We start from the raw sequence: 25,879 nt of genomic DNA on the forward strand, positions 1-25,879 counted from the left end.
GAGCCACTTTGGGGTGGGGGGAACAGGTGAAAGAGTTGAGCATTCTTTCCACCATCTTGTCCCAACAAATTTCTTACCAGTGCCCTTTGGCAGAGAAGATAGCAGCCAGGGTTCTGAGTCAAAGGTTCTTAAAGAAACCTAAAGGTAAAAGGTAGTCCCCTATGCAAGCACCAGTCGTTTCCAACTCTGGAGCGATGTCACAACATGACGTTTTCACGGCAGAGTTTTTTTACGGGGTGGTCTGCCATTGTCTTCCCCAGTCATCTACACTCCCCCCACCCCCGGCAAACTGGGTATTCATTTTAAAGACACATAGTCCCATATTAGTACAATGTACATTTTTATTTCTTTGTTTTTCTTTATTTTATTAAATTTTCTTGCAAAAAAAAAATCAAAATTCATCTGTTTGGTAGCCAACATACACATTCTGGAAGCAAACTGAGCCCCTCTCTGAATAAGTCAAGTGTGACTTATTCAAGCAGTAAAGGTCACACGTGTATTCTCTTTTGGTCTGTCCCAAGCCGAACATTTCATTATTCCAATAACCTACTGCTATTCTTTCCTTGGTTGTTTACTACAGCCAATCTGTATCTCAACCTCTAGTCCAAGCTTCCAATTCCTACATCTGCTTGTATGTTTTAACTCTTCATCCCACCACTACTGGGAATGAAGAAACTGGCAAGCTGAACAATCTTCCCAATTTATTTTTCTAAACAAAATGTGGTCGCTATATTAAATAACACAGAACTGTAAGGCAGATCAGAGTAGACTCTACTGTGGGAAGCATTTAAACAACAAATCTGTTGCACTAATTTCTCAGCGTATCCCAACACATAGCTACCACCACCAAAAGAAAGGCATTATAGCCTACCAAATTAATCTAACACAAAAAACAAAAGCAAAAACAAATGGCACATCATATTTTTCACTAGGACCAACCAAAAAAACCATCATAAGATGCAGACTTTAAGAGTGCTTACTGCTTCACACACAAGAATGACAATCCTGCCATTTACAGTGCTTTTCTTTACAACTCCCTCCCACCCACACACACCATAACACACACACAGGCATACTTCATAAATCTGATGACATGAGTTCCAGTCCATGAAAACTTGTGCCACAATACATTTGTTTATTTTTAAGGTGGACAAAGACTCTTGCTAATCAGGAGAGCAAATTGAAGGAAAAAATGATACTGAAATTCCAAAGAACTGGGGAGGGGGGGGGAGCTTCCGCTCTAAAGTATACTACATTTAGGCTAATTATCAGTCTCTCTTTGCCATTTTCTTATTACATGCTATGCAACTAACTTTGCTACAGTTCTGTAAGGTATTTGGGGAGGAGGTGGGAGCAACATACCAGTACTAATGATTATAAAGTAAATTTAAAAACAGTTTAGCCGCTCCTTCAGCACTCCAAGGAAGCAGCTATTTGATTTAGCAAGGAGATAGGACAACTTGTCTACGATTGCTCCCCCAACTCCATTTATCCTACAGATACAGGAAACCGCCCCCCGACTCCTACCTTTTGGTACTATCATTAGAATCTTTGAAATATCTTGCTATACCAACTAAGGCATTAGCCAAGGCATTCTTTATTTCCCTGTTCAAAAAACAAAATAACGTTTTGAAGGTTACAGAGGGAAGCGAGTACAAGTGCTGGATATCCCTCCCCCAAACATTCATCCCACAAGTTGTTCCTTCCCAGTGCTATTCTGCAAAGAAGAGACAGTTTTGGTTCAGAGACACAAGACTGCAAAGAATCAGGGGAGAAAAACTCCCATCTGCAAGCCCTAACATGAGGTTTAAAACAATAAAGCTTAGTCAGCAGACTTACTTGAATGCTTCGTACTTCTAGCGTTGCTTCACTTTTCTTTTTCATCTTCATTCACTGAAAGTTATGTCAAAATATTCTTCTGACTATACCACAGAATGTTGCCTACAGAAAAACACATATAGCAGACAGAACCTGTTCCAGACAATGTGGCAAGAACCTACGTAACTAAAATAGAAATACTTATGCAACCCTAATTATCAATCAAGTAGAAAACCAAAGTTCAGGAAGTCCACTTCCTGGACTCTAGCATGAAACCAAGAAGCCACCTTTGTTACAGATTAAAACTTCTGATACTGAAAAGCTTGCTGAGTTCAGCATTTCCAAAGAAGTTATGAACAGGTTATCTTGGAAGCCATAATATAACAAGCTGAGTATGACAGCAATGTCCTCATGCTCTCTTGCCTCAGTAGTCTTCTATGTTAAAAAAGATGAACCATCTGCAACCAGACAATGCACAACCAATTTTCACAGCTGTACTGACCAAGACCTGTATTCTTTCTATATTCAAATTAACAAATGCTTCCTAATATGGTTACCACACCTAGTAAATTGTGACTACTGTACAAGTGCAAGTCAACCTTTCCAAATAATATGTCTCAGTTATTAGAAGCTAAAAGTAGACAACCTCATATACACTACCCGGAACAACTTGAAAGGCAAGATACAAGTATGACCAAAGCATATTAAGTGAGTCTAATATTGGGGAAAGATTCCACAAGGCAAAGTAACTTCAAGTCACAGCCTATCCTGAAGCACATACTTTTGTAAATTAAATTGCATTTGCTCACATTCTCATTAGCTATCTGACTGCATAAGAAAATGTGCTAAATATTTCAGAAACAGATTAAAAGATGTGCCCCATCAGTCAACACCAGTCAACAAAGTTTTCAAAGCAGCTTATATATGTACCATAAAACACAAGCAGCTACAGTTCACACAATAAGACAGCTTTAAAAAGCAAGCATAAATAAAACTTACCTACCTGCTCCAAACAAATAAAAAATCAAAACCAGAAGCAGAAAAAGATAATACCAAATACTAGCTCACAGCAAATCTGGAATCTGGTTAGAGTAAAGTCTGCATTCTTAAAACATTTATACTAGAAAAAGATATGCTTCAAATTACTTTAAATGGCACATCTGTTGCCAGTAAAAATTAGACTAGCTCACTTCCTTAGTTCCTGCAGCTTAGTTTACATGCATAGGTTTCCTAAACACACATTTATCCTACCAGCCAGGAATAATGGCATTTTTCAGTAAATAAAATTTACAGAAAAAGATAAGTTTATACCCTACCTTTGCTTATGGTCAAGACAGTTTATGCAATAAAATTATGCCTCTTTGGACTTCTTTTGGGGATCAAATGGAAGGTAAAATATGAATAACCCAATAAAACTGGAATCTCACTGAACCATTATATTATGGTCTGTTCACTTCTATTTATAAACCAGATTTCCATATCCATAAACAAAAATACATCCTTACAGGTCTTACGGAAGGTATAACAGCTTTGCCTAGTTGTCTGTCTTGTTCGCTTCTATAAGAGGCTTATGGCGACCCCAGCCCCTCTTCAGCCTCAGTTCTTCCTTTTGAATTTTACCTCACGACTACTGAACACCAGGGGTGGGTATAATATGGATTTCTCAGTACTAGTCTCTTCGGGGGTTTTGTTTTGTTTTCAGATGGATGGATAATTTATTTATTTTTATTTATTTATATTTACATTTATATCCCGCCCTCCCCGCCTAGGCGGCTCAGGGCGGCTAACAATTTGTAGGGGATCACAGCAAATAACTCAATTTGTAGGGGATCACAGCAGCTTTGATGGGTATTTCCAATATACAGGCACCAGAGAACTTAAAAGTAAACCACAGAATTTTATTTACACACACAGTCTCCAACTGGGGAATGGGAGACATTTACATGGGCTATATTGTATCTCAAATAAATAACAGTTGCTCGATAGTTCAGGCTTTATAGTACAGATTTTACTTATGTCTCTGAGGGTTCACAGTTCATATGTTCTTCACTCTCCAACACTATTTTAGGTTGGCCTCTTGGGCGTAATGTGCCTGGTCTCTCTTGAGCAGACTGGTGTCTCTACTCCCAGTCCTTCAGACTCCTCTAGACCCACATCTTTCCCTCAACCACCTCGTTAGTTCTTAAGAGAAGTGTATATGTTTCTGTGACCTCTCGCTGTGGTCACTGTGACTCTCCTTTTGTCACACTCAGCCCCTTGGCTGTCTCTACAGAGCTAGCAGTGAGCTTGACTTCACTCAAAGTCTCTCCTCAGCTCCTGTCTCTGCTGCTTCTGAAAAAACCAATTGCTCTCCTCAGCAGTCTCCTTCTGACAGTTACTCACTGACCACTCCCAGCCGTTAACTGTCAATCCCTCCTCCTGAGAGTTCCGAGCACTCCGGCCCCCACCCTCAGATCATCTGACTCAGGCTCTATGTGTCCTTAGTTTTCCTATTAACCCTTCCATTACTGTCACAGAAGGCTTCATGTGATGGTGTTCCATAAGCTTCCTCTAGCAACCCATTCCATAAAGTAGATGCAGGATTTAATTGCCGAGGTACACACATGGCAGACAGAGCGAGCCAACAAGCTCTGATAAAGGAACCTAAACAAACACACGGAACCATGCATGGACAACAATCTGGCCATCCACTGCTGAGCACAAATGCTAGCCTACTGAAAATGTTTACTGCACCTTCCCATTAATAAGTTTCATCTTCCAACTGGTTTTATGTATGGAATTTATAAGCCCCCTTTTTCTCCAAAGGAACCACAAGCAACTCATAATATTACTGAAATAGAACTGAGGGGAAAAGAAGAGGTCATAGGACAGTTCTGGTCAGAGATGCTGCTGACAATGCCACACCACAGGCCACGAGCCCCAGACTAAGAACCAATGGTCAAGAGTCGGCTGGCTGTTATCCTTTGACTCACGCCTCTGTTCCCACTATGGTTGTCCACTTCCAGGTGGGGCCTAGAGATCCAGAAATTATAACTAATCTTTAAGGCACACTTATCAGTTTCCCTGGAGAAAATGGTTGCTTTTAAGGGTTGACTCTACATCATTATATACTGCAGAGGTCTCTCCTTACCCCAAACCCTGCCCAGGATGTACCACCAGATTTTCAGCAATTTCCCAAGCAACCACAGTTTTTTTCCACCCGGGCTTTATGTACCTGCAAAGATTTTAAAAAACCCACCAAAAAACCCCTCAGCCCAGATGGAACTCTGTTGTTTTTAGCAAAGCCAGTAAGGACTTTCTCACTACACCCATTCTGGAAATGCTTTGAATGATGCTGTAACAGAGTATGCTCCTTCAAAAGAAAGATTATTCTATCTTTTAAGTCAAAAAGGATAAACTTATTACTTTTCCAAAAGCTAATCGAAATAGGCACCCAAGTTAGCTTTGAAGCACTACATCATTTCTGGCTAGCATCAATTTATCCTAAAGAGTTTTTTTTCATGCATAATCCCATAAAGGAACATATTTCAAGTGATTACACATGTAAGGAACTTCTTTTCTAGACTATCAAGTTTAACACACAAAAGGTGACAAGAAACTTTGTTCCCAATTTGTCTTCTAACCAACAAACTGGTACTCCCTCCTAAGTGACTGGAATCACTGAAGGAAAAATGCCAGATTAACAAAACACATGCAAAAAGACAAAATATAATTGAGAATTAGGGATTAGTAATGAGATATGAAAGCTCTCTACTTTCAGATCCATCATTTTAATTCACAATATTATTTGTGACAGAAAGAGAATACCATCTGCCATTTGATACAAGATTAAGGATAGTTCCCATCTCAGTTCCTCAAAGCCATATGTCAGCATCAGCAGTTTTGATAATAATTAGCATTCTTTTTGGGCTCACAGCACACTCAGATACAAGAAAGAAATTAATCAGCCAGGTGATATGGAGAAAATCTACTACAATAAAATCTGAGTGAGAAATGCTCCTGTGCCTAGCAGGAGGTGTCAAATTTTGGTAAAGATGCTTTAGTATTTCAGATTAGGAAATTCTGAGAACATGTACTATTTTAATACCAATTCCCTCTTCTACTAACTGTTTGACAGAACAGACTACCAACCATGCATACACCCATAGAGCAACCATTACAATCCAGAGGCTCATGCAAAAATGCTGCCCAATATAAAACTTACATTTGACTGTGGGGGGGGGGGGCACAAAGAGACAAAGAATACCTCAGAGATTACCAGCACACATTTCCCTAAGAATTATTATTAATTATTATTTGAACAAAGCTGCAGATTTGCAGTATAAACTTGAAGCTGAAAAGAAATCATCACCACTGAAAAGTTATGAAAGCAAGATACTGTCTTCTTGGTGATAATCCCCTTTAGTGCTTCACAGTTTATGCAATAGTCTATTACTAAAGAGGATGAAAGACAGAGCAATCTTTGTAAATAGGTCAGTGTCTATATTTGTAATGATCAACCCAGCTTGCTACTAATAATAACTTTTCTATGAATGGGAGAAGGTGATGTTTAAGTGTGATAATGAATTATTAGATCTAAGTACAGACACCTTCAAGCAGGCAAAAATAAGGGTTTGAAATTAAATTAAATGTAGAGCAGCAAGCTAGGCTCCAGATGCAAGCTTTTCATTGCAAAAAAGGAAAGACAAAGGATGTTAACATAACAGTCAGAATCAAAGCAAGCAATTATTTTGATACAGTAAAAGGAAACTGGAACACTCCAAGTGCAGTGGTACTGAAAGCTTACCTCCAGTCTTTGCACCATATTTAAGAATAGCTTTGAACAAACTCATTCACCAAGTGCCCCCAGCCCTCTGGCCAGAAGCAGGCCCCTAGCTAGAATTCTTATGCTGAGGAGGCTGAATACACTGAGAGGAGAGTGGAAGGAGGCAGAGTTGATTTTTTTTTCTCATCAACACAAACTCTGAAGTCCATTTGGCAAGACTCCGTGATGGTATGGGATGGAACCAGGTGATGTCACGTTGATTAGAAGCATTCTAGTGGCACATGCCACTAGAAATCTGAGTGTAGTCACAGTTTTATGGTTTTAGAAGAAAAGGGCTATTTGCCAGACTAAAAAAATTAAAACATGGAAACTAGCTATGTGATAGTTATAAAATGCTGTTCAGCTGTTCATGCCCGACTGCCTCCCATCTCCAACATACATATGCAGTAGTCACAAGCAGGGAGGCATAATTCTTAGAAGCCACCATATATCTCTGATACGGTATACCATCAGCTATCCAAGAAACAGTGATTTAATTACTATGTATACTTATAACAGTTCCATTTATATAATAAATTAATGCATCTACATTCTCCCCAATGGGGACCCAAACCAGCTTACATAGCTCTCTCCATTTTATCCTCACAGTAATAACCCTGTGAGGCAAGTTAGGCTGAGACTGTGGCCCCTTTCACACTTACCAGAGGAAACCGGAAGGGAATTGGTATTGTGCCACCCTGGAGTAATCCAGAACAGGGATGGGAGTTTTCAGACACTTTTTTTTTCCCGGTAGGCTTCCGTGATCGAAGCAGCCATTTCACACTCTTCTGCTTTTATCTCACTTCCACGGGCGCGCCAGCTGTTTTCGTGCGATTTCCAGCTTTTTTTTGGGGGGGGATATTGGGCTGAGATCACTATAGCGCTATAGCGATGTTTCAAAACAGCAACACCACTGGGATGCTTGGGCTCCATTGAGATGCCTGAGATCGCTGCCACTGCCACTTGGTAATAAGTGCCCCATTGGATACACAGTTCAAGCAGGAGATCAGGGCACCAGGCATTGGTTTGTCACCTGTTGCTATCACTTCCATGCCCACACGTGAGTCAGTGGAGTGCGACTGGTTGTAGGTTACTCTGAGGCACATGGGGGGAGGGGCTGTTGCCACCTGGAGAGGGGTGAGCGATTTGTGTTGAAGGTTATTGTTCTATTAATTCTATTGTTCTAATAGTCATGGTTTCCATCACAACAGTACTGAGACTTTTTATGGAGGTGGTGCAGGTGATGGTCATTAGCAATCCGTTCTCCAGTTTGAAAATAGGGAGTGGTTGCTGTGAAGTGAAAGAGATAGAGCACCAGCCAGGAAGAAGAAAACAGAAACATGTCTGCAATCTCAAGCATCTCAATGGAGCCATTTAAAAAAATGACCCCCAAAAAAGCCGGACATTCAAAAAAATGACATTAAAAAAAGCCGGAGATCGCGAAAAAAAGGGTGCGAAAACGGCACTCCCAGAGTCACTATGGGACATTTCACACAGCGTCCCATAGCAATTTCAACCCGGAAGGAGGGGTTGAAGACCTGAAGAAGCTACTCCTTGTTAATAACAACTCAGGTACTCCTCACTGCCGGGACAACCGTGGGACTGTGTGAAAAAGTAACAGTATTCCGGTAGCAGTTAGTTACTGAGTCAAGTCTGTCTGAAATGACAGCAGAAACCTGTTGCTGTTCAGTAACTGACCAGCTGCCATACCGGAATACTTAGGCTGTGTGAAAAAGATCTGTGTGTCTGCCCCAAGGTTACCCAGAAAGCTTCAGTGACAGAGGAGGGGATGTGAACCTGGGTCTCCCAGACTTAGCCAGACACTCTAACTGCTACACTGTGCTGATTCTTAAGATATTGCAAGGCATAAAGGCTAAGGGATAAGACTCAAAATTGTGTTGGGAAAGCCAAGGAGCAGAGGAGATGGTGATTAATCAGTGCACTTTACTGACTAAAATGGGAGGTTCCTGCATTATACCTGCCTGCAAATCATTTCCTCCAATTTAGAAATTATCTCGGGGTAATGGTTAGGGGGATGTCTTTGGTTACTGTGTAACTGATCTGCATATGCCCCGAGTGTTTTTAGTATCATTATTGCACAAAGTAATTATGCTTTATCTATTTAGATTTCCCAAATACTTTTTCCCCCTGCAGTAAGAAATGGTGTGGCTTAAAGCTGCTTGGATGTTATGCTCCTTAGCCCATTTGGCCTTCTGGAGTGAGGTGTACTTTTTTTTTTGGTGCTGTAGTTACAGATGATGGACTTTTAAACTTGTCTGATTATGTCTCTTCAAGCTTGATCCCAAATTAAAGGAAGGTGAGAACAGGAGTTTGGCAGTGTTTATTCACAAAGCAAAAGGCACTCTGCGCATCCTCAGAGGCATCTGTTCTTTCACAAAGGCAATGCCTAATTATGCCTAATGCTCTCACTTGACACTGGAAACATTAGAGAAACAAACAAGAAAGAAGCAAAGGACTCAAGGAGAAAAGTTTGTAAGCCAGACCAGGTAAGAATGAATTTGTTCAGAAAGGGGTTAGCTAACCCAGCACCAGTCATCCTGCAGCTTCTCCTTCCCCTTCCTTCCAAAACATTCCACATAAAACTGCTTACACATTTCTCTTGATATATTGTATGTCTCCTCTCCAGGGAACCTCCCTGAGGCAGTTATAAAACAAAACATAAAAGCATAAAACATTAAAAGTTGTTAATTAAAACTCAGCATAAAACATAAATCACCGAATAACACCTTGAAGGCTAAAAGAACACTATAAAGATGGTGTTAAAAGATCAGTTCTTTAATTAAAAGCCTGTGTAAACAGAAACGATTTGGTCTAAAGGAGGGTAGGCATAGGTGCCAAGCAAGCCTCAAGGGAAAAGTCATTGCATAGGGTGAGATGCCACTACTGGAAAAGCCTTGTCTCTGGTAGCCACCCCTTCTCACCTCTGAAGGCAGGGTCATAGACAGCAGGGCTTGTGAGGCAGAACTTAACTGGCAGGTTGCACAATATGGGAGAAGGCAGCCTTTCAGGTACTCTGGCCCTAGGCTATTTAGGGCTTTAAACGTACAAACTCGCACTCTGAATGGTGCTCAGAAACAAAGGGACAGTCAATGCAGCTCTTTTACCACAGGTCTTGACATGATCCAGAAAATTCAGCAAGTCCAAAGGCAGTCTCACAAAGTTCATGACAGCAATCTAGCCTGGATGCAATCAAATCATGGATCATTCATGTGCCATGGAACAGAACTAGAGAACTTCAACCACAGACCAGGATCCAACAGTACCTCCAACTACAAACCTGCTCCTTCAGGGTTAGTGCAACCCCCCTCCAAGACCAGCTGGCTCCTCCATCATCCAGCAACACAGTCATTGACTGGCAGCACCTCAGTTTTGTCTGGGCTGAGCTTTATTAGCCCTCATCCATCCCACCTACCTACTCCAGGAACATTTTCAGGACTTCCACAAACCCACCTGACTCATCTGTAGAAACACAGCTAGGCATGTCATCCTCATATTAGTGGCTCCTTACTCCAAATTCCTGATAATTTCTCCCAGTGGTTTCATGTATAGCACAGGGGACAATTTTGGACCTTGCAGGACCCCACAACATTTATGTTGAGCACCACCTTCTGGAGTTAGTGGAGCAAGAGCTCCCTGGTGATAGACCAAGCAAGAAGAATGCCCAGCAGCTCATATTGTTCTCACTTGTACTACAGTTTGGAAGAAATAAACAGCAGGAGTCTCTCGTATCTTATCTTCCGCAATTTTAGAGCAAACTGAATAAGACTCCAGCTCCCCCTCCAGATTCCTCTGATATGGTCATAAATTTTGAGATCAGCAGGCACAGGGGTCTTATTTCACAACAATCCAACAGACTTCAGCTGTTTCTCATCTCTCCCACCCCCACATAAACACTTTCTTCCACAAGCTCTCTGACAATACCACAGAACTGAGAGGAGAAGAGGAAATCAAGAGGAAGTTTGTGGCAAACAAAAGCTGGCTAGTAACCCAACTCAAGGAATAAAAGTGTTTTGCAGAAAAAAAGCTTTTTTTTAAAAAAAAAGTAACTTGTACTTTTGTACATGTATTTTAAGCTGACAAAAATGTCAGATAGAAAACATCTCCTTCAAGTGAACCTGAAGGAGATGCAACTATACCCTTCCCTAAATTTAATGGTAACCAAGCACTTAAGAATGCACCAGGAATGTGGAGAGAGAAGGCTCTGCCAGAGGAAGCCAGTTATCTGGGGTTTCCTGTGAGTCTCAGGTCACAAGTCCTGAAAGGTACAAAAGGCTGTCAGTAAAGCTGCATTCAGGCAAGTCATCATTTGCCAATGGGGAACCAGCCTCTGGTACACATACTGCTTCACCATGCCTCCTCAGTTCCCAACATGATTTGCTTCACTGTTTTAGTGCAATGCAACAGGAGCCCTCAGAGCCTTAAGAGGAGGGAGGAAAGAACATGGGGAAGACAGCAAAAGGTATGGAGAAAAAAAGCAAAAACAAGGCTTGGTAAACCCCAGACTATAGATCACAGCAGTACCTAGAAATTTTATTGTAATATATATGCCCTATCAGATGTAAAAATATAGGGCAGTCTCCTTAGCTTAGAATGTTACAGATCTCAACAGAATTACTTTTACTTTGCCGTTTCCTCCCCCTGTCAAGACCAGCACACATTAATGGCCACCTCTTCCAGATTTCAGTTAAGAAGTCTGCCTATTCTGATGGACTCAGCACAAAAGAAATCTTCCCTCTTGCTCCCCTGAGTTTTATCACCTCTTTCCCCCATCCACTGACTAGGTCAGGTCAGGTCAGAAAAGCTTTTCTTGGAGATTCTTCCTGGAGTGCCTTCCTGAAGTCTCTCTAGTATTTAATTCCTCCAAATCTCTGTTCCCTGCTGGGGGGGGGGGGGGACTGGACTCTCCTACTGTCTCTAGCTAGCTATTAGCATTTATTTAAAGAAGCTGAGGTGAGCCTGAAAAGTCACTTACTGACTCTCCTCCTTACCTGTCTCTGCCTAGAAAGGAAAAAAACCCTTTTAAAATACACAAATTGAAGGTTTTGCTCATTTCAACCTCCAAAGAAAAAACGTACTTCTTCAGAAGTGTCTAATATTGGGGGAGGGGAGCAATAATTAGAAACTATCATCATATACAGCGCTAAGTATTAACCCAGAAAGTTCTGAGTTTGTCTTTAGAGCAAAAGAAAATTTGTCAAGGCCTAGCTCACAAGCTTGGTTCCTGATGTAGAAGCCACAGGAGTCAATATTGCATCTACCCACGTGCACAGTGTTATTACAGAATAATGAGAAGGGGATGCAGAAGGAGGAGGGAAAAGTCATCTACAACCATATATTCCAATCAGTACACCTTTATGGATCAGTGATAACTGACTCTTTACAGTGGCAGTTTGAAATTCAACAGAATGAACATAACTGCCTCTAACCTTTCTCAGAATTGCTCTGAAAACATGCTCAAATGTAGGTCACGGGTACACTCCGACATAACAATGGCATATCAAGACTGAAGATGACTTACTTGCTAATGTCCTACAAGTCACTGTGGCAGAAAAGGCTTTTAAATTTACATAATTCATGGGAAATCTCTTTACAGGAATTGGGAGGGGGGGGGAGTAAGAAGACCAAAAGAAAATAACATGCTTAATACCAAATGGTAAAGTATGGTAATAAACCTGTCCGGGAGTCAAGCCTGTGAGCTCTCTCTCCAGGCCTTGAACCACTGCCTCCCACCGGGGGGTGCGGGGGCAAGACCAGCCGTCCAACCAACGGGTCTGACCGCTGCCACTTCCTGCTCCAGAGGGGACATGAGCCAACAAGACCACGAGAACAGATGCCACTCTTCACAGCCAGAATCAACAACCCTGCCCTGCTACTCGCGAGTCACCTGGGGAATCCTAATAAACCTTCCAGTGGGTTGCTGGGAGGGAGCAAGGATGGTCAGGACCAAATTTAAGGAGAGGAGAAGGGCTACACCTGGAAGAAAGAGCTCGGGGCTGCAGAATTGTTGGTTACAAAGAAAGTGCAAGCAAGAGCCAGGGTCGCGAGAAGGATCAAGGAGACGTTAACCTCCCCTCCGACCTGGTCTAAAGTATGCCTTTCTCGCTTATCAGCATCCTGCAGCTATCTCCCGACCCCTCCCATACCCTCCAGCCCGGAGAACCAGACAATCCCCAGAGCCTGTCCCAACAGCTATATGTTCAGATGTACAATCTACACTCACATCACTCTCATAAAAACACAAGACAATCTGTAGTTCCAATGTGGAACAAAGCTCCTTACAACAGGGGTATCAAATATGCGGCTCGGGGGTCGAATCAGACCCCTGGAGGGCCCTATCAGGCCCCCAAACAAGTGGCTCTTGTCTGCTTCCTTCTGCATCTCAGCTTGCTTTACAAGGCTTGCTGAATCGCACAGGAGCTACACAGCAAAACCTCAATTTTCTCCATTGGTTGAGGCTCCTCCCCTTCCTGGTCCCCTGGAAAGGGGGAGGAGAGCCGGAGCTTCCTTTGCCCAGTTCCCTGGATCCCATTGGAGAAATACAATGAAAGCACGTTTAAATTTCATTTTTTTTTTCAATTTATAGTCCAACAAGTCCTACAAGTGCTAATGTTTTAAGAATGTTTTATTTTAAGATTTAAAAAAAAAAAAACTTTAGTTGTGTTTGTCTGTGTCCTTTAAAAAGTTTATATCTCTGCTAACTAATCTTAAATAAGTACACTTACAGCCTGGCCCAAAAAGTTCTCATTTATGTCAGATCCAGCCCTCATAACAAATGAGTTTGACACCCCTGCCTTAAAGGGTGTCATAAGAGTAAGAGCATGAATTACTTCCTCTTAAGTAGTGAAAAAACATCACTACCAATGGGTCACCTTTTTGAACACTGAATCTGATCAAATAACAGTTTCTGATGCTTTCATCTCTTACATCACATGAAGATCTGCAGAGCTGAAGGCATGCTTGGTTGTGTTACCATTTATTGACTTCTCCAGAGAATATTTTTGCAGTCTCATCAGCTAGCCCAGTTTCATCAGATCTTGGGAGCTAAGAAAGGTTAGCCCTGGTTAGTATTAGGTGGGAGACCACCAAAGAATTCCAGCGTCCCTGTGCAGAGGAAGGCAGTGGCATACCACCTCTGTTCATCTATTGCCTTGAAAATCCTATGGGGGCTGTGATTTGATGGCACTTTACACAGACACCCATACCCCTGGGAAATGTCAACAGATTACTAATTTATAAACAGAAACCATAGCTCTCTCCCAGATGGCCCCCCCAGGATACTCGGTCTTTCACCAGTCACGGACTAGCAGGCGGGGGGGAGGGGTGGCTCTATTCATACGAGAGGCTTACTCCTTCTGGGCTCTCCCGGCCCCAGAGATCAAGGGCATTGAATGTGCCAGTCTGGTGTGGGACGCTGGGGAGAGGCTGGCGATTTGGCTGGTGTACTGACTGCCTAACACACCAGCTGGCGCCTTACCGTCCCTGGTGGAGGCCACAACAGGCTGGGCATTGGAGTACCCGAAGCTTTTGATCCTGGGTGACTTCAATGTCCATGCCGATGACACGACCTCCAGTCAGGCAATGGACCTAGTGTCATCCATGGCGACGCTAGGACTCTCCCAAATTGTTATAATGCCCACTCACCAGGCGGGGCACATATTAGACTTGGTCTTCGCAGCGGGAGTTTTAGCGGACGATATTACTGCTGAAGCAGTGCCATGGTCGGACCACTATGCCCTTAAGGCTCGTGTGGATGTCCCACCCCAAGCCCGTTTAGGCGGCGAGCGTATTTTAGCTCGCCCGCGGAGCCAGATGGACCCGGAACGGCCCTGACAATGGAGGCCCAAATAGCAGCCACTTAAAGAGGCGGTGGTCCGCCCTCTCCTGAAAAAATCAACGCTAGATCCAGCCAAATTGGCACACTATTGGCCGGTCTCAAATTTACCCTTTTTGGGTAAACTCATTGAGAGGGCAGTGGCGTTGCAGTTACAGAGTTTTCTGGAGGATGTTTCCGTTCTCGATCCCCATCAGTCCGGCTTTCGCCCGGGTCACGGGACGGAGACAGTGCTGGTTGCTCTGGTGGATGACCTTCAGCGGCATCTGGACTGAGGCGGCTCGGCGGTACTGATGCTGTTAGACCTATCGGCAACATTCGATACAGTTGACTATCGGTTTCTGACTTGCCGTCTTGCCGACGCGGGGATTCAGGGGCTGGCCTTACAATGGGTTTCCTCTTTCCTCGATGGTCGGGGACAAAGGGTGGCAATTGGGGGTGAACTGTCCCAGAGGCACATGCTTGATTGCGGGGTGCCACAGGGGGCTGTGCTTTCCCCGATGTTGTTCAACATCTACATACACCCCCTTGCCCAGATTGCCCGGAGGTATGGGTTGGGTTGTCACCAATATGCTGATGACACCCAGCTCTATCTACTCATGGACGGCCAGCCTGACTGTGTCCCAGAAAATTTGGGCCTGGCATTACAAGCCTTGGCTAGATGGCTCAGGCTGAGTAGATTTAAACTAAACCCAGCGAAGACAGAGGTCCTTTGCTTGGGTCGATGTGGTCCGGGAAGGGAAATTCCCCTACCAGCCTTTGATGCTGTGCCACTGACAATGGCACATAGGGTCAAGAGCTTGGGGGTACTATTGGAGCCTGCCCTGACAATGGAGGCCCAAATAGCAGCCACTGCTAAGTCCACATTCTGTCATCTTAGGCGAGCAAGGCAGCTGGCCCCTTTCCTGGAACACGTAATAGGTGATTTTAATAGGAATAGGTGTCGTAATAGGTGATTTTAACTACCCGCAGATTGATTGGGTCAATATGTGCTCTGGTCGAGAGAAAGAGATTGAGTTTCTTGATGCTCTCAATGACTGTGCTATGGAGCAGATGGTCTCAGAGCCTACTAGGGGTGGGGCGATCCTGGATTTGGTCCTAAGTAATGCCAAAGACTTGGTGAGAGATGTAAAAGTGATCGCGCCGCTTGGGAGCAGTGACCATAATGTTATTGATTTCACCGTTTGTATAAATAGGGAGTTGCCCAAAAAGACCGCCACAACCACGTTTAACTTTAAAAGGGGTAAATTCTCTGAGATGAGGAGGCATGTGAGGAGGAAACTGAAAGGAAAGGTAAATACGGTCAAAACCCTTGGGGAAGCTTGGACACTATTTAAAACTATAATCCAAGAAGCTCAGATAAAATACATACCACAAGTTAGGAAAGGCACAAACAGGTATAAGAAAAGGCCTGCATGGTTAACAAACAAAGTAATGGAAGCTGTAAAAGGTAAGAAAGACTCCTTTAAACGGTGGAAAACCAGTCCAAGTGAGATTAATGAAAGGGAACACAGGCTGTGGCAAATCAAATGCAAGACTGTGATCAGGCAGGCAAAGAGGGACTATGAGGAGCATATTGCAAAAAACATAAAGACCAACAATAAAAATTTCTTCAAATATATTAGAAGTAGGAAACCAGCCAGAGAGGCAGTGGGGCCCTTGGATGACCATGGGGTAAAAGGATTACTGAGGGAGGATAGGGAAATGGCTGAGAAGCAGAATGCATTTTTTGCCTCCGTCTTCACTGTGGAAGATGACAACTTTTTGCCCACCCCTGAACCACTAATGTTGGAAGGGATGTTGAAAGACCTGAGTCAGATTGAGGTGACAAAAGAGGAGGTCCTACAACTAATAGACAAATTAAAAACTAATAAGTCACCGGGTCCGGATGGCATACATCCGAGAGTTCTGAAAGAACTCAGTTGAACTTGTGGATCTTCTAACAAAAATCTGTAATCTTTCATTGAAATCTGCCTCCGTTCCTGAGGACTGGAAGGTAGCAAATGTCACCCCCATCTTTAAAAAGGGTTCCAGAGGAGATCCAGGAAATTACAGGCCAGTCAGTCTGACTTCAATACCGGGGGAGTTGGTAGAAACCATTATCAAGGACAGAATGAGTAGGCACATTGATGAACACGAGTTATTGAGGAAGACTCAGCATGGGTTCTGTAGGGGAAGATCATGCCTCACTAACCTGCTACATTTCTTTGAGGGGGTGAACAAACATGTGGACAAAGGAGACCCGATAGATGTTGTTTACCTTGACTTCCAGAAAGCTTTTGATAATGTTCCTCATCAAAGGCTCCTTAGAAAGCTTGAGAGTCATGGAGTAAAAGGACAGGTCCTCTTGTGGATCAAAAACTGGCTGAGTAATAGGAAGCAGAGAGTGAGTATAAATGGGCAGTCTTCGCAGTGGAGGACGGTAAGCAGTGGGGTGCCGCAGGGCTCGGTACTGGGTCCCATGCTCTTTAACTTGTTCATAAATGATTTAGAGTTGAGAGTGAGCAGTGAAGTGGCCAAGTTTGCGGATGACACAAAATTGTTCAGGGTGGTGAGAACCAGAGAGGATTGTAAGGAACTCCAAAGGGATCTGTTGAGGCTGGGTGAGTGGGCGTCAATGTGGCAGATGCGGTTCAATGTGGCCAAGTGCAAAGTAATGCACATTGGGGCCAAGAATCCCAGCTACAAATACAAGTTGATGGGGTGTGAACTGGCAGAGACTGACCATGAGAAAGATCTTGGGGTCGTGGTAGATAATTCACTGAAAATGTCAAGACAGTGTGCGTTTGCAATAAAAAAGGCCAACGCCATGCTGGGAATTATTAGGAAAGGAATTGAAAACAAATCAGCCAGTATCATTATGCCCCTGTATAAATCGATGGTGCGGTCTCATTTGGAGTACTGTGTGCAGTTCTGGTCGCCGCACCTCAAAAAGGATATTATAGCATTGGAGAAAGTCCAGAAAAGGGCAACTAGAATGATTAAAGGGCTGGAACGCTTTCCCTATGAAGAAAGGTTGAAATGCTTAGGGCTCTTTAGCTTGGAGAAACGTCGACTGCGGGGTGACATGATAGAGGTTTACAAGATAATGCATGGGATGGAGAAAGTAGAGAAAGAAATACCGTATTTTTGCACCATAAGACTCACTTTTTCCCCAAAAAAATGTGGAGGGAAAAGTGTGTGCGTCTTAAGGAGCGAATACTGCAAAAAATTCACACAAATGCCTCTAAATTCACACAAACAGCTCTAAAAACTAGGTGCGTCTTATGCTCAGGTGCGTCTTATGGAGCGAAAAATACGGTACTTTTCTCCCTTTCTCACAATACAAGAACTCGTGGGCATTCCATGAAATTGCTGAGCAGAAAGGTTAAAACGGATAAAAGGAAGTACTTCTTCACCCAAAGGGTGATTAACATGTGGAATTCACTGCCACAGGAGGTGGTGGCGGCCACAAGCATAGCCACCTTCAAGAGGAGGTTAGATAAAAATATGGAGCAGAGGTCCATCAGTGGCTATTAGCCACAGTGTGTGTGTGTATATATATATATTTGGCCGCTGTGTGACACAGAATGTTGGACTGGATGGGTCATTGGCCTGATCTAACATGGCTTCTCTTATGTTCTTATGTTCTTACAACGATCTGGCAACAGTGATTCATGCAACAGTCACCTCAAGGTTGGACTACTGTAATGCCCTCTACATGGGGCTGCCCCTGTGCCGAACCCAGAAGTTGCAGCTAGTGCAGAATGCCGCCGCCCGGCTGTTATTAGGGCTCCCCAGGTGGGAGCACATTCAGCCGGGTCTCCAGGGACTGCACTGGCTGCCAATAATATACCGGGTTCGGTACAAGGTGCTGGTTATTATCTTTAAAGCCCTATATGACCTAGGACCTGCCTACCTTAGGGACTGTCTCTCCCCACATGTTCCCCAGAGAGTGCTTAGATCTGGTTCTCAAAATCTACTAACAATCCCTGGGCCGAAGGAGGCCCGTCTGAAGTCAACCAGGGACAGGGCCTTTTCGATTACAGCCCCTTGCTGGTGGAACCAGCTACCGGAAGAGGTGAGGGCCCTGCGGAACCTTGGGCAGTTCCACAGGGCCTGTAAGACAGTCCTCTTCCGGTTGGCATATAACTGACCGGTACCTGAAAAACCCCAAAGGAAGGTTGTAGGATAGCACATTGATAGATTGTTTTCTTGTTTTAGCTGCTGTAAACTATTTAATGTACCGTATTTTAATATTCATTAATCTTATTGTTAGAATTTTATGTTGTGAGCTGCCCTGAGCCGCCTCGGTGGGGAGGGCAGGATATAAATTGAATAAAATGAAATGAAAAAATGAAATGAAATATTTCCTGTCAGAAAGCATCAGAGACAGTGCTTTGTTCTAAAAATGGTTAGGGCCATCTCTTATAAGAAGCCCCATCCTTATTTAGACTGCTTGTGAGATACACAGCATTTTAAGATGTCTTTAAACACTTTATTCTAGTAACTATTTACCTGCCATATGAACATAATACCAGTAAAAATGCATATATTCAGTGAACTAGGGTATTTATACTTGGTCTTTATACTGATTTTAGACTCTGTCCCCTCATTTGAAAATATAATGAACTAAGAGGGAAAGACCAGTGGCTTCTTACGGCAAGCTAAGCAAATCATACAAAAAGGGAAGCAGTATGATCAGTCAGGTACATATTATAATACTTTGAGCATCTTGTAACCAACTATCATTAGAAATATAAGGGTGAAACTACTATTATGTACTTAAAAGATTTATTGTCTAAATATGGCAACACTGATTATTAAAAAGTGAGCTACAACTCCTTTTCTTCTTCCCCCCGCCCACTACAAAAAAATTAGTTCTTCCACACATGCTACTTCAAGTTATGCAGGAATGAGGCACCAGGTGCCTGTATGTTAACAAGAATCTGCTCAAGAGATTTTTCCCTTCAGCCTACAAATGAAAGACACAAACATCATGTGCAGTTCACTTTTCGGCATTTGGCTTAGCACTTATTTTTAAAAAAATGCAGTCTGGAACTTCACGTTCTGGCACCAATAAGAACAGCTTGTTAAACCTCTCATTTCTACACAGCCAATTGCTGCCAAATAATGGTCATTACTGAAAGATTTATAGAAAGCAGTGTATTTAGCTGGCACAGTCCCTAGTTCTGATTAATTCAGCACCATTTGCATCTTCGTAGATGGCCAGACATGGAGGAGGAGGGCGGTGAATAGTCTTCCACCACAGGGGATGCTCACTGTAGGACTAGTGTCTCAGCTTGGTTGCAATGGTCTGATTTTGATGGGAAACTGGACACCTACATTCTTTCACACCAGTAAATGAGCTCCCAGATCTACAAGGAGAAAGAACACTGGACAGGTCCTTACAAATGACACCTAGAAATTGTTCACTCCCACATCACTCTTAAACACTTTTAATTTTTTGCTAGTTAAAATTCATTTTTAAAAGTAAACATTTATATCTGTTTATCTGCAAGGCAAACTGATGGACAGGTAGTTATATGGCCAATAATAGAAATTAAAATCTTAAACTAAAAGGGGTCTACTTCTGGTGAAAATTCCTCTTATGTGGAAGTTATGTAGCTTCAGTAAAACTTTTTAATATATAGATTCACACAGCCATAAAATAAAAGAAGCTTTAGAACAGTTAAACCACAGTTTAATAAGGTATAAAGTCACTTTTCTTTGTACAACGCATTTCCCCTACAAAACACAGTGCACTAAACTGTTTAGGCCATAAACTAAATAAAAGTACATAAAAGAGAACAAGCAGATGATCAAGATCAAACCAAAACCAAAAACTAAACTGGAATTTTCTCCCATAAATATAAGTAGCAATATTATCAGAAATTTTCTGTTGAACCTGAAAGAGGGCGAAAGAGAGCCAACACCAGTAATTCAAGCTACTAGAAGTTTTATAGATCACATAATATAGTGGTGGTACAATGAACATCCTCTCGTCTGCATGCAACTTCAATGAATCATGAATACATAAAATCTGCTTTTATACAACTTTTGTATTAGCCCAAACTTCTGTACTTTGCCTTCCGCTACGGCAGACAAGATAAAGGGGCTGTAACTAAAAGGCTACACAAAAGCATAATATGAAGACAGGAAACCACAAAAAACAGAAAAAATCAGCAGAGTAATGTAGATGGTATACAAATGTGGGAAGACACTGTTAGCATATTACATCTTTCTACAGTCTTAACAGCAAAGAGCAAAGTTATTTTTAACATGTTCTCTTTTTATTTCACTTTTACATTATTATGATTCAATTTCTTGGACATGTTTTAGGCTTTTCTCCAAATTTAGTATCACTACAACATTTATTTCATTTCTATCCCACTTTTCTTCCCAATGGGAACTAACTAACATAATGAAGTGGCCTACATAATAATGCATCCCACCTCCATCCTCCATCTTATCCTAAAAATCACACAGTGAAGTAGGTAAGACTGAGTGAATGTGACAGGTTATGGTCATCAAGCAAGCTTTGATGGCAGTGTGGGATTCGAACCTGGGTCTCCCAGACACTACTAAATTTTTCAACATTAACACTGGAACTAAAATTTTTCAGACATACAAAGTTAACTTTACAGGCATGAACCAACTATTTTATAGGTTTATTTGCTGCTACCAAGGATGATCTTTCCTAGGGAGTGCTGGTGCTACCATCAAACAGTCTGAACCAAAAAATAGGAATGGGAGTAGAAAAAGCAATTACAGACACACAGGTTAATCCAAAGAGTCAGGAAGCAGGTAGAAAAGAAATTTGAAGATGCAAAAGCCACTCATCTTAAGAATTTAAGCTAACTGCACCCATCTATTATTCAACCCCAAGGCACTATTTTAGAGCAGGAGTTTAATATCAGATAGGGCCAAACTATTCTACTTTGACCTTACCGGCTGCTCACATATACTAAGTTCACAGATCACCTGGGAGATGCTCTCATGCAGTCCAGATGGAGCCTGCACACTGACAAAAGAAATGCACCTTAACGGAAAGAGCCTCCCTCCAACACAATGGGGAAATATAGTGAAATATTGAAGTAGGACTGCTATTGTCGCCTTTGCCTTAACACATCCACCTCAGCCATTGCAATATTTTCCCCTCAACCTCTTCCTCTCCCCACCTTAGCTTGTGCTACAAAACTGAAGCAGCAGCCTAAGCACTCTCCTTTCCCTCCCTCACAACCCCTCTCCCAATGGCCAGACAGACAATGCATTTCCAGATTAAGTGCACATGTGGAAAGTATCACAGTTAAGCCCTGAAAGGAAGTTTAGGTGAAAACGAATCAGTCCGGCTCAATTTCCAGTATTTATAATTGACCACTACCAGATGCTACAGACTATTAAAGCACTACTTCAGTAGGCAGATTGCTTCAAACTTCTAAACCTTTGGTAGAAGGTACATACAATTTCCTGTGCTGCCAACAGTGCCACCTAATTCCTTCAACTATATGTCCCACATTACATATACATTTTAATTTCATAGTTATGCTAAATTTGGGGATAATTTTGACTTGTCACCAGTGAAGAACAAAACAATACAAAGTCACCAAAGAAATTCAATATAAACTGCCCTGCAGCATGACAAGCCAATAATCCCCACTAGTTACGCTTGAAAAAGAAGGGACAGAACTTCAGCTCTATACTTAAGACTTGAGTATTCAGAAGGGAGCCCACGTTAATATTGTTTCAGAAATACTAACATCATAACATTTGTTTGAAAAGACAATATTTAAATATAATGAACTCTCATCTTACCTGCACTTGTTCTGTGGAACTGCTGCTGAGTTCATCTCCAGATTCTGAATCCTGGTGGATTTTTTCTGAACCTTCTCCTGCTGAATCACAGGCCTGATCTTGCAAAAAGCTGGTCTTTTCTATTTCCATACACTCAGAATAAGGAAAATAGGACACAGAGAAAGTTCTGTTCTGAGTAGAAACCTTAGGAAACAGTAATTCATTAAGTTTTCCGTTATTTTGTGCAAGGTCCAAGCTCAGTCCAAAAGTCTGACCTGGGCTACTGTTTGGTCCCAGATTCTGATTGGCATCCCGAACTAGACCAGACACTTGAACTGGAGATGATTTTCCAAAACTAGAAAGCTCTGGAGATTTATTCACATTTTCTGTAGACCTCTGTAAGCCATGCATAAGTTTGAGCGAGCTGTTTGGCACTCCACCCAACTGTTTAACAGGTGGCATTAGTGCTTTGCGAGTTACTTCCTTCACATACTGTGCTGGTACATAAAAAGGCTTGGAATTCTCATCCTTTTTGACTTGCCACCAGTCATCATTTGTCTTTTTCAGCAAGATGTATCTCTCCCCTTGTTTTATCACAATCCTTTTGTTCTTTGCTTCATACTCATAGTCGTATTCAACTTCAATGTACAATTGCCCTGAAATAATTTTTCCACCTTTGTCAGCCATCTCTTTGTCAAGTTGCATTCACCTTTTAAGGTGAAAGGTAAGCTGCATTATGGTTGTTTTCCTCCAGTTCTTCAGCACAGCTGTAAGGAAAGAAAAATATAAGTATTACCATATAACCTAACAAGTTTCAGCTTCAAATTAACTGAATCTTTCCAACCGTCCTTTAGCATAACATTCCCATAATCAGAACAAATTTCTGAAATCATCCCCAACTTACCAAATGTTCTTGAGCAACTGGATTTTCTCTTGCAATACTGACTAGTTTTAAGCACCACTGTACTTTGGTCTTAAGAATCTGATGCATATCCATTTTGTCCAGTGATGCACAAAATTTACTTCCCTGCCCACAGATTCTGTAGGTGAACATTATATATTAAAGCGATATAACTTTTCTGAACATGCATAACTATTAGTTGTTTACATTTTACCTGCTATCTAGTAAGCCTATTGTTTCAGTTACTTAACAAAATGGATCAGATCTTTGTTTAGCTCAAGGCAATCTCTTGCTTACATAGAGGATTTATTTATGTAGCTCAGATATTATTAAATCTTGGGAAAAGAAAGGACTGTTTTATTTTACCTCCCACCTCCTTCAATGTATTTTTATGAATTCAGCAACTGCCATTAAATTTTACATAACTGCACTAGTTCCACCCTTAAAAATATCATTTATACTATAAATAATCACTGACAGGTATTGCAAGTTGTCCCTTTTGAATTCTATTATTCTGATTTTAACATTTGGGAAAGAACTCTGGGAGTCATAAAAGACTTTTAAAACATCCTTCTACCTTCAGAAGATGACTTTGTTAAAGTAATGCCTTAAGCAAATAGTATGACCATAGCTTGCAGAAGTTATGGATGTGTTTCACCCAGATATACGGTGCTGGTAGCTGACAAACTGGAATATCTGATTCAAGATATTTTGGACAACAGGATGAGTTAAATGTATACAAATGACCATATTCCTTTCCAATACCATGATGCTTTATTTTGCTAATGGTTTGACCTAGTTGGAACCTGCTAGTAAACATCTGTATCTTTCTAACTTTCAGAATATCATAAAGCACACTAGGTGGGGCTGTTCTTGAAAGAGGTGAGTAACTGAAAGCATATTATTTCCTGGGAATAATTGAAAGATATGTGCATTAATTATTAATTCATTAATACAGTCAGACTTTTTGTAGCAACATGACCTTCAAGATCAGCAGTCCCAAGCACAGTGCCCATGGGCAATGTGGCACCCATCGAGCTCTCACTTGCTGTCTGACCTCTTCCACATCCCTTCATTATCTGTTTCAAAATGTTGAAAAAAATGTTGATTATCTCTTTTAAAATTCCCTTTTCTTATTTGCCTTCCCTTGCCATGTTCACTCTCCTTCTCTACTTTTTCCTTTGTCACCTTTCTGCCCCCTTTCTCTCTTGGAATTTCCCTCCCCTTAACCTCATCCCACTTGGGCTTTGCGTAATAAAGGTGATAGGGAGATGAAAAGATGTGCTGAAAACAACGTGACAGGGATACAGCCAAGCTTCAGTCACTGACTGCAAAACAGTAGCCATAGCTTAAAGAGTGACAGTCTCCATTTTTCCTTGGAGGAACCGGGGGGGGGGGGCATTTGCTTGAAACCTCAACAAAGGATGTACCACAAATGGAAAGGGAGAGGAGAGGTACACTTACTACAAGCAGAGTCAGAAAAGGAGAAAGCGAATGAAAGATTAATACTTCTCACCGTTTCAACCCATCCCATTATTCACCACCTTCATAATACTCCAAACAACATTAATGGTACACAGACTTCCTAGTACTGGCTTCAACTGATTTTCTTCTGTTAGAGTTCCTGACCCTGCAAAGCCTTCCTTGTGGTAACTAAGATCATCCATCACAGTCACAATGTTTGGATAATTACATTATAACCTGAAAGTTTTCTTGGCCTACATAATTGACATCTTATTTAAGATTTTGTTCAATTATAATTTTAGAATTCCAAAAATGCCCAAAAACTTAACAAGCTCCCTGTTCAAAATTATCAGAATGTTTTTAACGTATCAGCTAGGAACTATAATCAAACAGCAAGGGCATGCAAATAGAGGTTTTCCTCAGTTATTAGCTCCATTTCCACAGCATTCTGCCAAAATATGAGCCTAAATACTTCTACTATCTCTGGAAGTCCTTGATTGTTTTGTCATGGATTTTTAGCATTCAGGACTAAATGGACATGGGTAATTATAACATTTTAGCTATTCAGGATTTGCAGACTACTTTTTTCTTAACCCCTTGTATCTTAAATTAGTGAGGGAACAGTAATGTTATAAGCTCCAATTACATTAGAGTTCAAAAATATTGCATGTGATTGCTTTGAAAATGACTCCAGCTTAACATAAAATGCTTAAGGTTTGTTTCTTGTACATAAATACTACCTAACACTAAAGATACTGAATTTAGATGTAAAATTTCCATAAATTCAAAAACCATGGGAAAAATCAGGGGGAGGGGGTTTCAGAAAAACAGAAATTTTTGGAAAAAATGAAAAAAATGCAATATTAGTACTCTTTACAGATTGAAAGTCACTTTGTTACTTTGGGAACATAAAATACTGTGTGCATAAATTAGCTTGGCATAACTTTATCACGTTGAATATATTAAAAGTACAGCTTATTCAGAAATAATAAATTTAATTTACTTTTTAAAAAAAATATTTTTGTTACAAATGGAAATACAAGGTCCTGAAAGACAAAAAAGGAAACAAACCTTTTGCCTTCTCTTGTGACAACTGCAGTGCCCCCTAGAGACAAAAATGCATCTTTCCCTTGCATTTGAGAATTGTATCCTCAGTATTACTTATCCTCAGTGTACAGGAATTGAATGCAATGATTTGATACTTCATATAGTTTTATATAAAAGTCTTCATGTTGTAGCGGCCTCGTGGCACAGAGTGGTAAAGCAG

At 41.6% G+C, this 25,879-nt stretch overlaps 1 protein-coding gene across 4 annotated transcripts in view; it reads right to left on the reverse strand.

Moving 5' to 3' along the window:
- The window catches only part of LOC132591044 (rho GTPase-activating protein 12-like), a 67,745-nt gene extending 44,724 nt beyond the window's left edge, over nt 1-23,021 (reverse strand). For all 4 annotated transcript variants that reach the window (XM_060263920.1, XM_060263923.1, XM_060263919.1 and 1 more), the window contains exon 1: nt 22,269-23,021. In XM_060263920.1, coding sequence (XP_060119903.1) covers nt 22,269-22,952 — 684 coding nt within the window. In that variant the 5' untranslated portion in view covers nt 22,953-23,021. The remainder of the gene's footprint in view (nt 1-22,268) is intronic.
- Between the last annotated feature and the right edge of the window lie 2,858 nt (nt 23,022-25,879).

The sequence above is a fragment of the Heteronotia binoei genome, unplaced genomic scaffold (assembly GCF_032191835.1).
Source record: "Heteronotia binoei isolate CCM8104 ecotype False Entrance Well unplaced genomic scaffold, APGP_CSIRO_Hbin_v1 ptg001370l, whole genome shotgun sequence".
NCBI classification, from domain to species: Eukaryota; Metazoa; Chordata; class Lepidosauria; order Squamata; family Gekkonidae; genus Heteronotia; species Heteronotia binoei.